The sequence below is a fragment of the Bufo gargarizans genome, chromosome 5 (genome assembly GCF_014858855.1).
Source record: "Bufo gargarizans isolate SCDJY-AF-19 chromosome 5, ASM1485885v1, whole genome shotgun sequence".
Taxonomy (NCBI): domain Eukaryota; kingdom Metazoa; phylum Chordata; class Amphibia; order Anura; family Bufonidae; genus Bufo; species Bufo gargarizans.
This window is the reverse complement of record NC_058084.1, coordinates 6,708,477-6,721,309: the sequence shown is the minus strand read 5'-3', so window position 1 is coordinate 6,721,309 and position 12,833 is coordinate 6,708,477. Positions and strand designations below refer to the sequence as shown.

The 12,833-nt window shown below is 45.9% G+C and overlaps 1 protein-coding gene across 2 annotated transcripts in view; it reads left to right on the top strand.

Annotated features, from left to right (window-relative positions):
- The window catches only part of DNAAF11 (dynein axonemal assembly factor 11), a 77,543-nt gene extending 65,914 nt beyond the window's left edge, over positions 1-11,629 (top strand). The window contains exons 11-12 of one of the 2 annotated variants that reach the window (XM_044294102.1): positions 895-971; positions 11,170-11,629. In XM_044294102.1, the coding sequence (XP_044150037.1) occupies positions 895-971; positions 11,170-11,356 (264 nt within the window). In that variant the 3' untranslated portion in view covers positions 11,357-11,629. Of the gene's footprint in view, positions 1-894; positions 972-11,166 lie in introns of both variants that reach the window. The other variant, XM_044294101.1, reaches the window with a different exon arrangement.
- Positions 11,630-12,833: the final 1,204 nt, after the last annotated feature.

The window sequence follows — 12,833 nt, the reverse complement described above, 5'->3', positions numbered from 1 at the left end:
TTTTCAGACTGTGCACGGACACCTCCCCCAACTGGTTACCTCCCCTCTGTACCCTTACTGCAGACTGCTAGCAATACATTCATAACTTCTAGTAGAAATAATAAAGGCCTGGCACAACATAGAGCCATAAGAATAGAGGCTCCAGAATTGTTATTACATGGGGAATGCATGAAAGTATTAACACTGGCATGTCAGGAGAGGTGACAGGTATTCTTTAAGACCGGCGTCTAAAATGCAAATAAATGTGCCCCTATATTATATTCACCTACACCGCCAGGAACGCTCCTGACATACATGGTTTCTCCATATCCTTCTATCAACATATGGAGGCCAAAAGAATTAGCTTTTGGCCTCCATCTGGTCTTTATACGTCAGTATAGCTCTACAAAATGTATGGAGTAATATAGTATGCTATGCTATTCCAGATGCAGTAATAGCCTGTGGGTGATCAATGTCATTCTGTGGCCACCATCACAGGACTCTGTTAAGCGTATGATTTGGGGAGCTCCACTGTCTAACTATGAATAGTTATCATGGAGGTTACCTGCACGACCCTGCAGCCGCCAGACCTGGGTGACTGCAGCAGGCGCTGGAGCTACTCTGGGGACCAGGCATTTAGCAGAGTCCACCCTCCAAAACAACACTACTTGGTACTTGGCTTAGGGAAGAGCGTTGACAGACCTAGTATGCTTGGCCTGGCCGGCAGGGCTGGACGGAACGTGGCTGACGGCAAGAAGCCTCTTTTTATATAAGAAACTGAAACTAGCAAATGTCTGGAATGTAGAAAGACTGCACACGGTTAATGCTCAGAAGTAGTCAGGAGCACAGTCAAAAGGAGGTTTCCTCTTTGGTTGGAGGTACTCTTTAAATAATACAATGTATTATGTTTTCCAGGCCTCTGAGCTCATTCAGAAACAGAGGAAGATCCCATGTGCACTGAAAAGCCAGAACTCCATTAAGGTGCAGAACAGGTAATGTGGGACTGAATATTTCATTGAAATAACATACCTTTATGCCATCACATTAAATGATAACATTTTAGCTGTTTGCTGTAACCATTAGGGGGAGCTCAGGAGCTTACTGCATACAGATTTATTATTAAAGGGCATCAGCAGATTTGTACCTATGACACTGGCTGACCTGTTACATGTGCACTTGGCAGCTGATGACATCTGTGTTGGTCCCATGTTCATATGTGCCCGCATTGCTGAGAAAACTGAGGGTTTAATATATGCAAATGAGCCTCTAGGAGCAACGGGGGCGTTACCGTTACACCTAGAGACTCTGCTCTCTCTGCAACTGCTGGGCCTTCTCCACTTTGATTGACAGGACCAGGCAGTGTAAATGTCATCACACCTGCCCCTGTCATTCAAAGTGCAGAGGGCGCAGCAGATGTAGAGAGAGCAGAGCCTCTAGGTGTAATGGTAACGCCCCCATTGCTCCTGGAGACTCATTTGCATATATTAAAGCATAATTTTTCTCAGCAATGCGGGCATATAGTAACATGGGACCAACACAGATGTCTTCAGCTGCCAAGTGCACATGTAACAGGTCAGCCAGTGTCATAGGGACAAAACTGCTGACAGATGCCTTATTAAGTCCAAGGACATATATATTGATGACCTATCCTCAGGACAGGTCATAGATATCTGATCGGTGAAGGGTCCAACTGCAGGTACCTCTGCTGATCAGCTGTTGTAAGGGACTTAGGCCTCTTTCACACTTGCGTTGTCCGGATCCGGCGTGTACTCCACTTGCCGGAATTACACGCCGGATCCGGAAAAACGCAAGTGTACTGAAAGCATTTGAAGACGGATCCGTCTTCAAAATGCTTTCAGTGTTACTATGGCAGCCAGGACGCTATTAAAGTCCTGGTTGCCATAGTAGGAGCGGGGAGCGGGGGAGCGGTATACTTACCATTCGTGCGGCTCCCGGGGCGCTCCAGAATGACGTCAGAGCGCCCCATGCGCATGGATGACGTGCCATGCGATCACGTCATCCATGCGCCTGGGGCGCCCTGACTTCACTCTGGAGCGCCCCGGGAGCCGCACGGATGGTAAGTATACTGCTCCCCCGCTCCCCGCTACACTTTACCATGGCTGCCAGGACTTTAGCGTCCCGGCAGCCATGGTAACCACTCTGAAAAAGCTAAACGTCGGATCCGGCAATGCGCCGAAACAACATTTAGCTTAAGGCCGGATCCGGATCAATGCCTTTCAATGGGCATTCATTCCGGATCCGGCCTTGCGGCAAGTCTTCAGTTTTTTTGGCCGGAGCAAAAAGCGCAGCATGCTGCGGTATTTTCTCCGGCCAAAAAACATTCCGTTCCGGAACTGAAGACCTCCTGATGCATCCTGAACGGATTTCTCTCCATTCAGAATGCATTAGGATAATCCTGATCAGGATTCTTCCGGCATAGAGCCCCGACGACGGAACTCTATGCCGGAACAGAAGAACGCAGGTGTGAAAGAGCCCTTAAACTGCTGCGGCCTCTTCCTCGGCCTGCGATGTCTTGTACATCAGTCACATTGCTTTCCTGTAGCTCAGTCCTATTCAAGTAAATAGAAATGAGCTGCAATACCAAGCACAGCCACTATACACTATATGGCGCTTTACTTGGTTTACTGTGAAGAAGCTGCATTAATTGTCCAATTGCCGCAGCCCCTTTAAACAACCGATCAGTGAGGGTGCCGAGAGTCGGACTCCCACCAGTCTGATATTGGTGGCCTATCCTGAGGAGAGGTCATTAGTATTTAATTACCAGATAACCCCTTAAACAGTATAAAGTAAGCTCCCCCTAGTGGTGGCTGCAGGAATTCAGAATTTTAGCTGTTTCTCTGTCATGAAGGCGGCTTGGATTTCTCTATCAGCAAAACCAAACTTAATTCACTACAAAGATTTTTCAGAAATTAATCTCGACAGAATTTTGTACCGTAAAGGAACGTTCCTATCTTGGACTTTTATGACATAGCCACAGGACAGCGCTCAGCTGCTCTCCGAACTCCCACGGAAGTGAATGGAGAGAGCTACACGTGCACCGCCACCTCTCCATACACTGCGGTGGGCGAATGGGACAGATGTGGGTCTCGCATATATCTGAGTTTTATAGTATATTCTCTGAACATGATGTTTAAAGGGGTATTCTCATCTCAGACACTGATGGCACATTGCAAGGATATGCCATGTGTGTCAGGAGTGGGTCTCCAGACCGGGCCTCTGAAGTTTAGAAGAGCGCACCGCACAAGCGTTGCCACCCTCCATTCACCACTTTGGCAGTGCAGTCCCATAGATGTGAATGGAGGGTGGCCGAGCATGTGCAGAGCGCTCTTACTTTCAGGGCCCCTTTTCTGGAGATAGCAGCTTTGGGACCCACATCCTAGCTATATGCCATCAAAGTCTGAGATGGGCCAACCCCTTTAATGGTAGAGATGACCTTTACGGTCAAGGTTGTTTGCATTTATAAGGGGTTAATAGAGTAATGGCTTTCCTCTACACACCATTTCCACCCATATAATCGTTATATATGGATGCAATTATCATCCATATAGAGACGGAGCATTAGAAGCGATCTGCAGTATCCCTGCGTTCAGACTGTAGGTGAAGCCCGGCATTACCATTAAGTGTCTCAGGGAAGTGGACGTCTTAGCCAGCAAAAGTGCAGCTGTGATTGAATAGACTTTGCAGCAAACACTTCATTTGGTATCTGCTGCACATAAAGCAGATCCGAGGATGGGCAGTCTATCTTTCCATTAATCACTTACATCCACATTAGAAGCTTTTCCATATAGACAGGTCTGTGAGTAATAGGCTAAAAACTCATGCCGAGCCACAGTCAGCTTTACTGTACAACCCATATTTAGCTGTCATTACATCCTGTATTATACTCCAGAGCTGCACTCACTATTCTACTGGTGCAGTCACTGTGTACATACATTACTTATCCTGTACTGATCCTGAGTTACATCCTGTATTATACTCCAGAGCTGCACTCACTATTCTGCTGGTGGAGTCGCTGTGTACATACATTACTTATCCTGTACTGATCCTGAGTTACATCCTGTATTATACTCCAGAGCTGCACTCACTATTCTACTGGTGCAGTCACTGTGTACATACATTACATTACTTATCCTGTACTGATCCTGAGTTACATCCTGTATTATACTCCAGAGCTGCACTCACTATTCTGCTGGTGGAGTCACTGTGTACATACATTATATTACTTATCCTGTACTGATCCTGAGTTACATCCTGTATTATACTCCAGAGCTGCACTCACTATTCTGCTGGTGGAGTCACTGTGTACATACATTATATTACTTATCCTGTACTGATCCTGGGTTACATCCTGTATTATACTCCAGAGCTGCACTCACTATTCTGCTGGTGCAGTCACTGTGTACATACATTACATTACTTATCCTGTACTGATCCTGAGTTACATCCTGTATTATACTCCAGAGCTGCACTCACTATTCTGCTGGTGCAGTCACTGTGTACATACATTACATTACTTATCCTGTACTGATCCTAAGTTACATCCTGTATTATACTCCAGAGCTGCACTCACTATTCTGCTGGTGCAGTCACTGTGTACATACATTACATTACTTATCCTGTACTGATCCTAAGTTACATCCTGTATTATACTCCAGAGCTGCACTCACTATTCTGCTGGTGCAGTCACTGTGTACATACATTACATTACTTATCCTGTACTGATCCTAAGTTACATCCTGTATTATACTCCAGAGCTGCACTCACTATTCTGCTGGTGCAGTCACTGTGTACATACATTACTTATCCTGCACTGATCCTGAGTTACATCCTCTATTATACTCCAGAGCTGCACTCACTATTCTGCTGGTGCAGTCACTGTGTACATACAGGGAGTACAGAATTATTAGGCAAATGAGTATTTTGACCACATCATCCTCTTTATGCATGTTGTCTTACTCCAAGCTGTATACGCTCGAAAGCCTACTACCAATTAAGCATATTAAGTGATGTGCATCTCTGTAATGAGAAGGGGTGTGGTCTAATGACATCAACACCCTATATCAGGTGTGCATAATTATTAGGCAACTTCCTTTCCTTTGGCAAAATGGGTCAAAAGAAGGACTTGACAGGCTCAGAAAAGGCAAAAATAGTGAGATATCTTGCAGAAGGATGCAGCACTCTTAAAATTGCAAAGCTTCTGAAGCGTGATCATCGAACAATCAAGCGTTTCATTCAAAATAGTCAACAGGGTCGCAAGAAGCGTGTGGAAAAACCAAGGCGCAAAATAACTGCCCATGAACTGAGAAAAGTCAAGCGTGCAGCTGCCAAGATGCCACTTGCCACCAGTTTGGCCATATTTCAGAGCTGCAACATCACTGGAGTGCCCAAAAGCACAAGGTGTGCAATACTCAGAGACATGGCCAAGGTAAGAAAGGCTGAAAGACGACCACCACTGAACAAGACACACAAGCTGAAACGTCAAGACTGGGCCAAGAAATATCTCAAGACTGATTTTTCTAAGGTTTTATGGACTGATGAAATGAGAGTGAGTCTTGATGGGCCAGATGGCTGGATTGGTAAAGGGCAGAAAGCTCCAGTCCGACTCAGACGCCAGCAAGGTGGAGGTGGAGTACTGGTTTGGGCTGGTATCATCAAAGATGAGCTTGTGGGGCCTTTTCGGGTTGAGGATGGAGTCAAGCTCAACTCCCAGTCCTACTGCCAGTTTCTGGAAGACACCTTCTTCAAGCAGTGGTACAGGAAGAAGTCTGCAAGGTAAGAAAAACATGATTTTCATGCAGGACAGTGCTCCATCACACGCGTCCAAGTACTCCACAACGTGGCTGGCAAGAAAAGGTATAAAAGAAGAAAATCTAATGACATGGCCTCCTTGTTCACCTGATCTGAACCCCATTGAGAACCTGTGGTCCATCATTAAATGTGAGATTTACAAGGAGGGAAAACAGTCCACCTCTCTGAACAGTGTCTGGGAGGCTGTGGTTGCTGCTGCACGCAATGTTGATGGTGAACAGATCAAAACACTGACAGAATCCATGGATGGCGGCTTTTGAGTGTCCTTGCAAAGAAAGGTGGCTATATTGGTCACTGATTTGTTTTTGTTTTGTTTTTGAATGTCAGAAATGTATATTTGTGAATGTTGAGATGTTATATTGGTTTCACTGGTAAAAATAAATAATTGAAATGGGTATATATTTGTTTTTTGTTAAGTTGCCTAATAATTATGTACAGTAATAGTCACCTGCACACACAGATATCCCCCTAAAATAGCTAAAACTAAAAACAAACTAAAAACTACTTCCAAAAATATTCAGCTTTGATATTAATGAGTTTTTTGGGTTCATTGAGAACATGGTTGTTGTTCAATAATAAAATTAATCCTCAAAAATACAACTTGCCTAATAATTCTGCACTCCCTGTACATTACATTACTTATAATGTACTGATCCTGAGTTACATCCTGTATTATACTCCAGAGCTGCACTCACTATTCTGCTGGTGCAGTCACTGTGTACATACATTACATTACTTATAATGTACTGATCCTGAGTTACATCCTGTATTATACCCCAGAGCTGCACTCACTATTCTGCTGGTGGAGCCACTGTGTACATACATTACATTACTTATCCTGTACTGATCCTGAGTTACATCCTGTATTATACCCCAGAGCTGCACTCACTATTCTGCTGGTGGAGTCACTGTGTACATACATTACTTACCCTGTACTGATCCTGAGTTACATCCTGTATTATACTCCAGAGCTGCACTCACTATTCTGCTTTTCTGCAGTATAGGAAAAGTAATGCTCTGTATTTATTATATTTCTGCATAAAATGAACATTTTGCTTTGCTTATCAGGTACTGATGTTAAAGGATGTGATCATTAAAAAAAATGGGGTAGAAGAGGGCAAACATAACTAACCATGAGGTCTCACCTTATCAATCCCTGGCTGCTGCTCCTGTCCCCACTCCTCTCCACTTCCTCTTCTCTCGCTCGGTTTGGCCGGCCGGGTCACTGCTGCAGCCACTGATTATCCTATATTAGCAGTCCAAGCCATTTCCAGGGTGCCCAGCCTGAGAAGAGGAAGTGGAGGGGAGCAGGGATTGGAGCAGCTGCATGGAATCGGTAAGGTGAATGAATACTCACGTTTGCTGTTTTCATCCCCTCCGAACTAATTTTTAGTTAAAATTATCGCTTTGGGAAACCCCTTTAAGTTTTGTGATTTTTTTTTTTTCTATTGACATCCAAAGCTTGTATGAAAATGAAAGATGTTTTAGGTATTCTATCCTTATGATAGGCCATGAAGGTCCGACACCCGGCACTGATCAGCGGCCACCAGTCGGAGCTGAGCTGCAGTAACCCGGTGCGGCCACTACACAGAGGATGGAGCTGTTCTGATCGGTGCGGGTGCCAGGTGTCACACCCCCACGAGTCTCACCTTGATGACCTATTCTAAGGATTTGGATTGGCAAAGTTAATCACTATTATTTAGATCTAGACTTCAACGTAGTGTTCAAATAGCTGGAAGCTGTCAGGGCACGATGGGAGTTGTAGTTGTGCTACGGTTGGAGAACTACAGACTTTACAAAAGCCAAGCTTACTATTAACCCCATAGGGATGGAGCAGTCCCGAGATATCCAAGCGTTTCCCCGCCGTCACTTCCATAATAAACCTTACAATGCGTCTCCCCACTAATTACCGCCCGGATTCCTCCTCCAGCTGTTCGGCTCCGATCTTAAGCCATCCAAACAAATTTGCAATTAAGAAGAATTAAGCAGCTGATAAATGATGTATGAGGAATCCCAGGAACATCGACCAGGCTCGCTCTTCGCTCTGGAGCCCACGTGATCGCATCCTTCTGACGGGTTGCCTTTTTCACTACTCCAACAAGCGCTCTCCAGGAGATTACAAGTATTCTATTTAAAGGAGTTCTCCGCTCTGTACTGTCCCTTTTTCTGTCTGCAGGGCCCCATTGATCATACGCTGATCACAGGATGTCCTGTAAGTGGGATCCCCGGGGATCAGCTGCAATTTGGGGAAAAACTGGGCAGAAAGCCTTCAGTTTCCTGGCAGCATCACCACAGGGGTATTCTGGTTATATAACGAAATCCCCTATCCACAGGATCACATCGGTGGGGATCCTACCACTGGGACCCCCCACTGGTCACAAAGACCGGGATCCTGTACCCTGTGGACCGCCCCGAAATAAATGGAGCGGTCTGGAATTGGGCCGGGAATGCGGGCAGCCGCTCCATTATTTCCTATGGGAGTTCTGAAGATAGCCACATGCATGCATGAGATAGGCATAAGGCCATCCTTCATATAAGATAGGGCCAGGGGCCATTCATAGTATTCAGTATATTGGGCAGACTAGATGGGCCAAATGGTTCTTATCTGCCGACACATTCTATGTTACTCGGCCATCTCCAGAACGCCCATAGAGATTAATAGAGCAGCTGCATGCATGCCCGACCGGCTGCTCCATGGGATATGGAGTCTCTGCTGTAAGACTCCCACCAATCTTATAGCTATTCCCTATCCTCTAGGAGCAATGGGGGCGTTGCCATTACACCTAGAGGCTCTGCTCTCTCTGCAACTGCCGCCCCCTCTCCACTTTGATTAACAGGTGTGATCACGTTTACGTCAGAATGGGGAGGGCATGTCAGTTGCAGAGAGAGCACAGCCTCTAGGTGTAATGGTAACGCCCCCGTTGCTCCTAGAGGCTCATTTGCATATATTAAAATCTCATTTTTCTCAGCAAATCAGGCACATACGAACATGGGACCAACACAGATGCCTTCAGCTGCCAAGCTTCTTTGGTAGAAATCTGCTGACAGATGCCCTTTAAGAGCCAGTAGGAAAATGCACTCATTTTGCCCCATTTCGTCTGCAAAATGTGTGACCGCCCGCAGCTCCCCTGTTGATATCAGTTGATTGCTGGGGGAGCTTTCTTTTTTTAGAAGTTGCCTGGTTGGCGCAGCCCCTTTAATTATAGCATTAAGGGGAAAAATCAGAGCCACGATGCAGCACCCTGTGAACACCCCCTGGATGGAATTTCCGCCAGTGACATAATGTGTTATAAGCCCCCCTCTGGCCAGTTGAGGAACTGCAGTGTGCATGACGTTTGCAGCCCGATCTGACCCCATAGACCCATGTACCTTTATGCAAAGCCTGCGCTGCCTTATTCTGCCTCCGTACAAAACACGGCTAATCAGACATAAATATGTGTTATTCATACCCTATTTTTCCAGCATTAGATCCTGTATGAATAGGAACTTTTCACCATTGCTGCAGGCGCTCCTGGGGCTCATTCTGAAACCTGACTCCTTTGTTACTAATAATGCTGCGGTAATTATCCCATTGGGACCGAGGCATACACAACATCTCAGATGTATTTGCATGACTGCCGCTGCTCGCCGGGATCATGACTCTGCATAATCACCTTCTTACAATATTCATTTCACAAGGAAATTACTAACCGTGACTCCGCAGCCTGCCGCACTGCAAGGAGATCCGGAGATATTGGCCGAAGCTCAAGACCAGCTTTTCTGTGAGTGGATATAGAAATGATGATCAATTGATAGGAAGCGGCTGGGCGCTATTGATCTGACGCCAGCCTGCACCCTGCCAGTGCCAGGAAGTTTCTTTTGAAGGAGGTGTCCAAAATTGTGAGGGGCTCCATCATCATGACCAGTTTGGCAGGATGGGAGGCTTGGTATGGATTTCCTCCTCCACTCTCTTTCCATAACCTTTGGGCTATTTCCCCAATGCTTTCCTTTGGAGAGGGGAGTCTCACCAGCATTCCCAATAATGATCAAAGCTAAGATTTGGGCAGAGATTCTCCGTCATATACCACTGCTGTCTTTAGGTTCTGCACACAGACTCTCCCGTATATACCTTGTCTTCTTGTGTAATACCGGCCTTCGGGCGGACTCTCACGTAGTCATTAGTCTCAATCGGACACGGTTCACATGCTGTGGAGCTGTCCTAATTTGCAGAAATATTGGCAGGAGGTTCTTGCTTTGATTAACTCATTCTATCGACTTTTCTTGCTGTTAGATCCCATTTTATGTGTTTTAGAATCCTTCTCCAAACTATCTCTTGCATAATGCATTATAGCCTCACTCTACCAGTGATGACAGTCTATTAGACCGTGTCTGTGACAGCCTAATAGACATGCAGCAATGTTAGGCCTAGATGCCCTGGCTGCCATAGCACCACATCGGCACCCTATGATTATGTTCTCTGGGAGCCGATGGTGCAGATGCTGCGGTCACTATTTGCTGCGGCATCTAGGGAGTTAAGCAGCAGGCATCGTAGCTATCTCCACTGCCAGGAATTACAGCGGGACCCCGGCTTCAGTCAGTTTCGGGCTCCTGCAATGATTCGGAACACTGCGTGAGCGCACCCTCTGAGGCCTGTTCAGTGCCTGTCGCCTGCGCAGGGATTAATGGTGCGGACGGCAGGGACCGAAAAGGCCTTGCAGGCTATACTCATACAGCGCGTTGCAGAATGGAAGTCTCATGCAAACAAACGCAGGAAAAATATTTCAGAGAGTAAAATTGCTTGGACAGGTGTAATTGTGACCACTGAACTATGGTGTGTGTATATATATGATGCCGCCCGTTAAGTTCTGAGTTCATGACCCATAAACTACAGGTTCTGATGTCATTACCCATAAGCTGCAGGTTCTGATGTCATTATCCAATAGCTGAAAGGTTCTGATGTCATTACCCATAAGCCGCAGGTTCTGATGTCATTACCCAATAGCTGAAAGGTTCTGATGTCATTACCCATAAACTACAGGTTCTGATGTCATTACCCATAAGGTGCAGGTTCTGATGTCATTACCCAATAGCTGAAAGGTTCTGATGTCATTACCCATAAACTACAGGTTCTGATGTCATTATACTTAAATCTCAGGTTGTGATGTCATTACCCATAAACTACAGGTTGTGATGTCATCATATCCCAGTGACCTCATCATTTATGGTAGGAGATCCCTGTTCCTATAAATGAGGGTGGTTGTAGTCATCCTCCTGTCTCATTTTTGGGAGGTCTCTGCCACCTCCGTATCTCAGTGTTCCTCACTCCTTCCAGTACCGGGCACAGCTCTCACTGATTTCATCCTCTGATATATTTTTCAGCAGTTCAAAGAGAATCGAGAAACTTGAAGTGGATCCAAAGGCGCGTTCATTTCCCGACGTGGCGAATATCGTCCAGGAGAAGAGAGACAGAGCCCTGGGACCACTCGTGCTGAGCAGCTGCAGACCCCAGGATGTGAGCGAGGACGGGGGGGAGCACACAGAACATTCGGAGGTCCCTCCTCTTATATAAGGAGTTCTTTGTAACTGCCCTTTCTGTATTGTATATTGTACCTTCCATACATGCATTGTTCCCCCAGTCATTCATACGTCTCCTGCAATATGTCTCCTTACAAACTGTGACAACTGAAATGGAATGGACGTTTGATCTCTACCAAAGAACCAGTGTTGGACTACATTTCCCAGCATCCTCTGTCAGGCCTTTCCATCCTTCTTTCATTACATCTTGAAACGCTGTCACTGTAACCATAAAACGAGACCCGTACTGAAAGTATTACATTAATTACCTGTAATGTGTTTACACAACGCAATTGGAATTCTTCCTGTATAATTACCAGCATGTGAGCTGCGCACTCGTTCTGTGCATCCACCGCCGGTATAATTCTTTATCAAGCTTGGCGATAACAGCCGGGTCTCCTTTGCTATGGGGAGTACAGAGCTAGCTGTCACTTACTCAGGCCTTGGTGCATGAGGGGGCCCAGGGCCCTTTCTGCTACATAAGAAAACCCTGGTTTAAGGGTCCATTCACACGAAAACTGACCGCAAACCACGGCTACCGGCCATGTGCACCCCGCCTCATGTAGACCCCTTGACTCAAGATGTGGCTAAAAGTAGGACATGTCCTATATTTTGTGGTGCGGCCACATGGCCCTGAAAGCACACGGCAGCATCTTGCGGATCACGGACCCATTGACATCAAAGGGTCCGCACCGTGATGCAGGGTGCACATTTCTGGTGTCCGTGTTTTGCAGATCTGTGATTTGCGGTCCGAAAACAGACGTGGTCTTGTAAATTGACCCTTAGGTTGGGCATACACTATCATCTTGACCGCAACACCCATCACACGACCAAAGATCGCCGTGTAGCAGTGCAGCCATTGAAATTACCGTAATGGGGTTGCGGCAGCACCGGCAAGTTACTGCAACTCCAGAATCACTGCTGATTTTTTGTGGTTCTGGGGTCACAGACACCTTGAGAGTTGCTGCAACCCCATTCAGTTCACTGGCTGCACTACTATACAGAATTCTTTGGTCGTGTGATGGGTGTCGTGGCCAAGGTCGACATGTGGCCCCGGCCTCATAGATGGCAGGAGGTAGGTCAGGGCCCATCACAGATTTTGCATCTCACGCTAACACATCACACTTTACATCATGTCCTACATGTATAAATGATTGTACAGTGAACAATTACATAATAAGACTAGTAATAACTACAGAACTATTTACAAAGCAAAACTCTTTCATTCTGCACTAAATTCCTGAAAAAAGTAAGAAACACCTAAAAGGATGTACAGGTGAAACTCGAAAAATGAGAATATCGTGCAAAGTTCCTTTATTTCAGTAATGCAACTTAAAAGGTGAAGCTAACATATGAGACTCATTACATGCAGAGCGAGATATCTCAAGCCTTTATTTGGTATAATTTGGATGATTATGGCTTACACCTTATGAAACCCCCAAATCACAATCTCAGGTCCCCTTTGCTCAGGG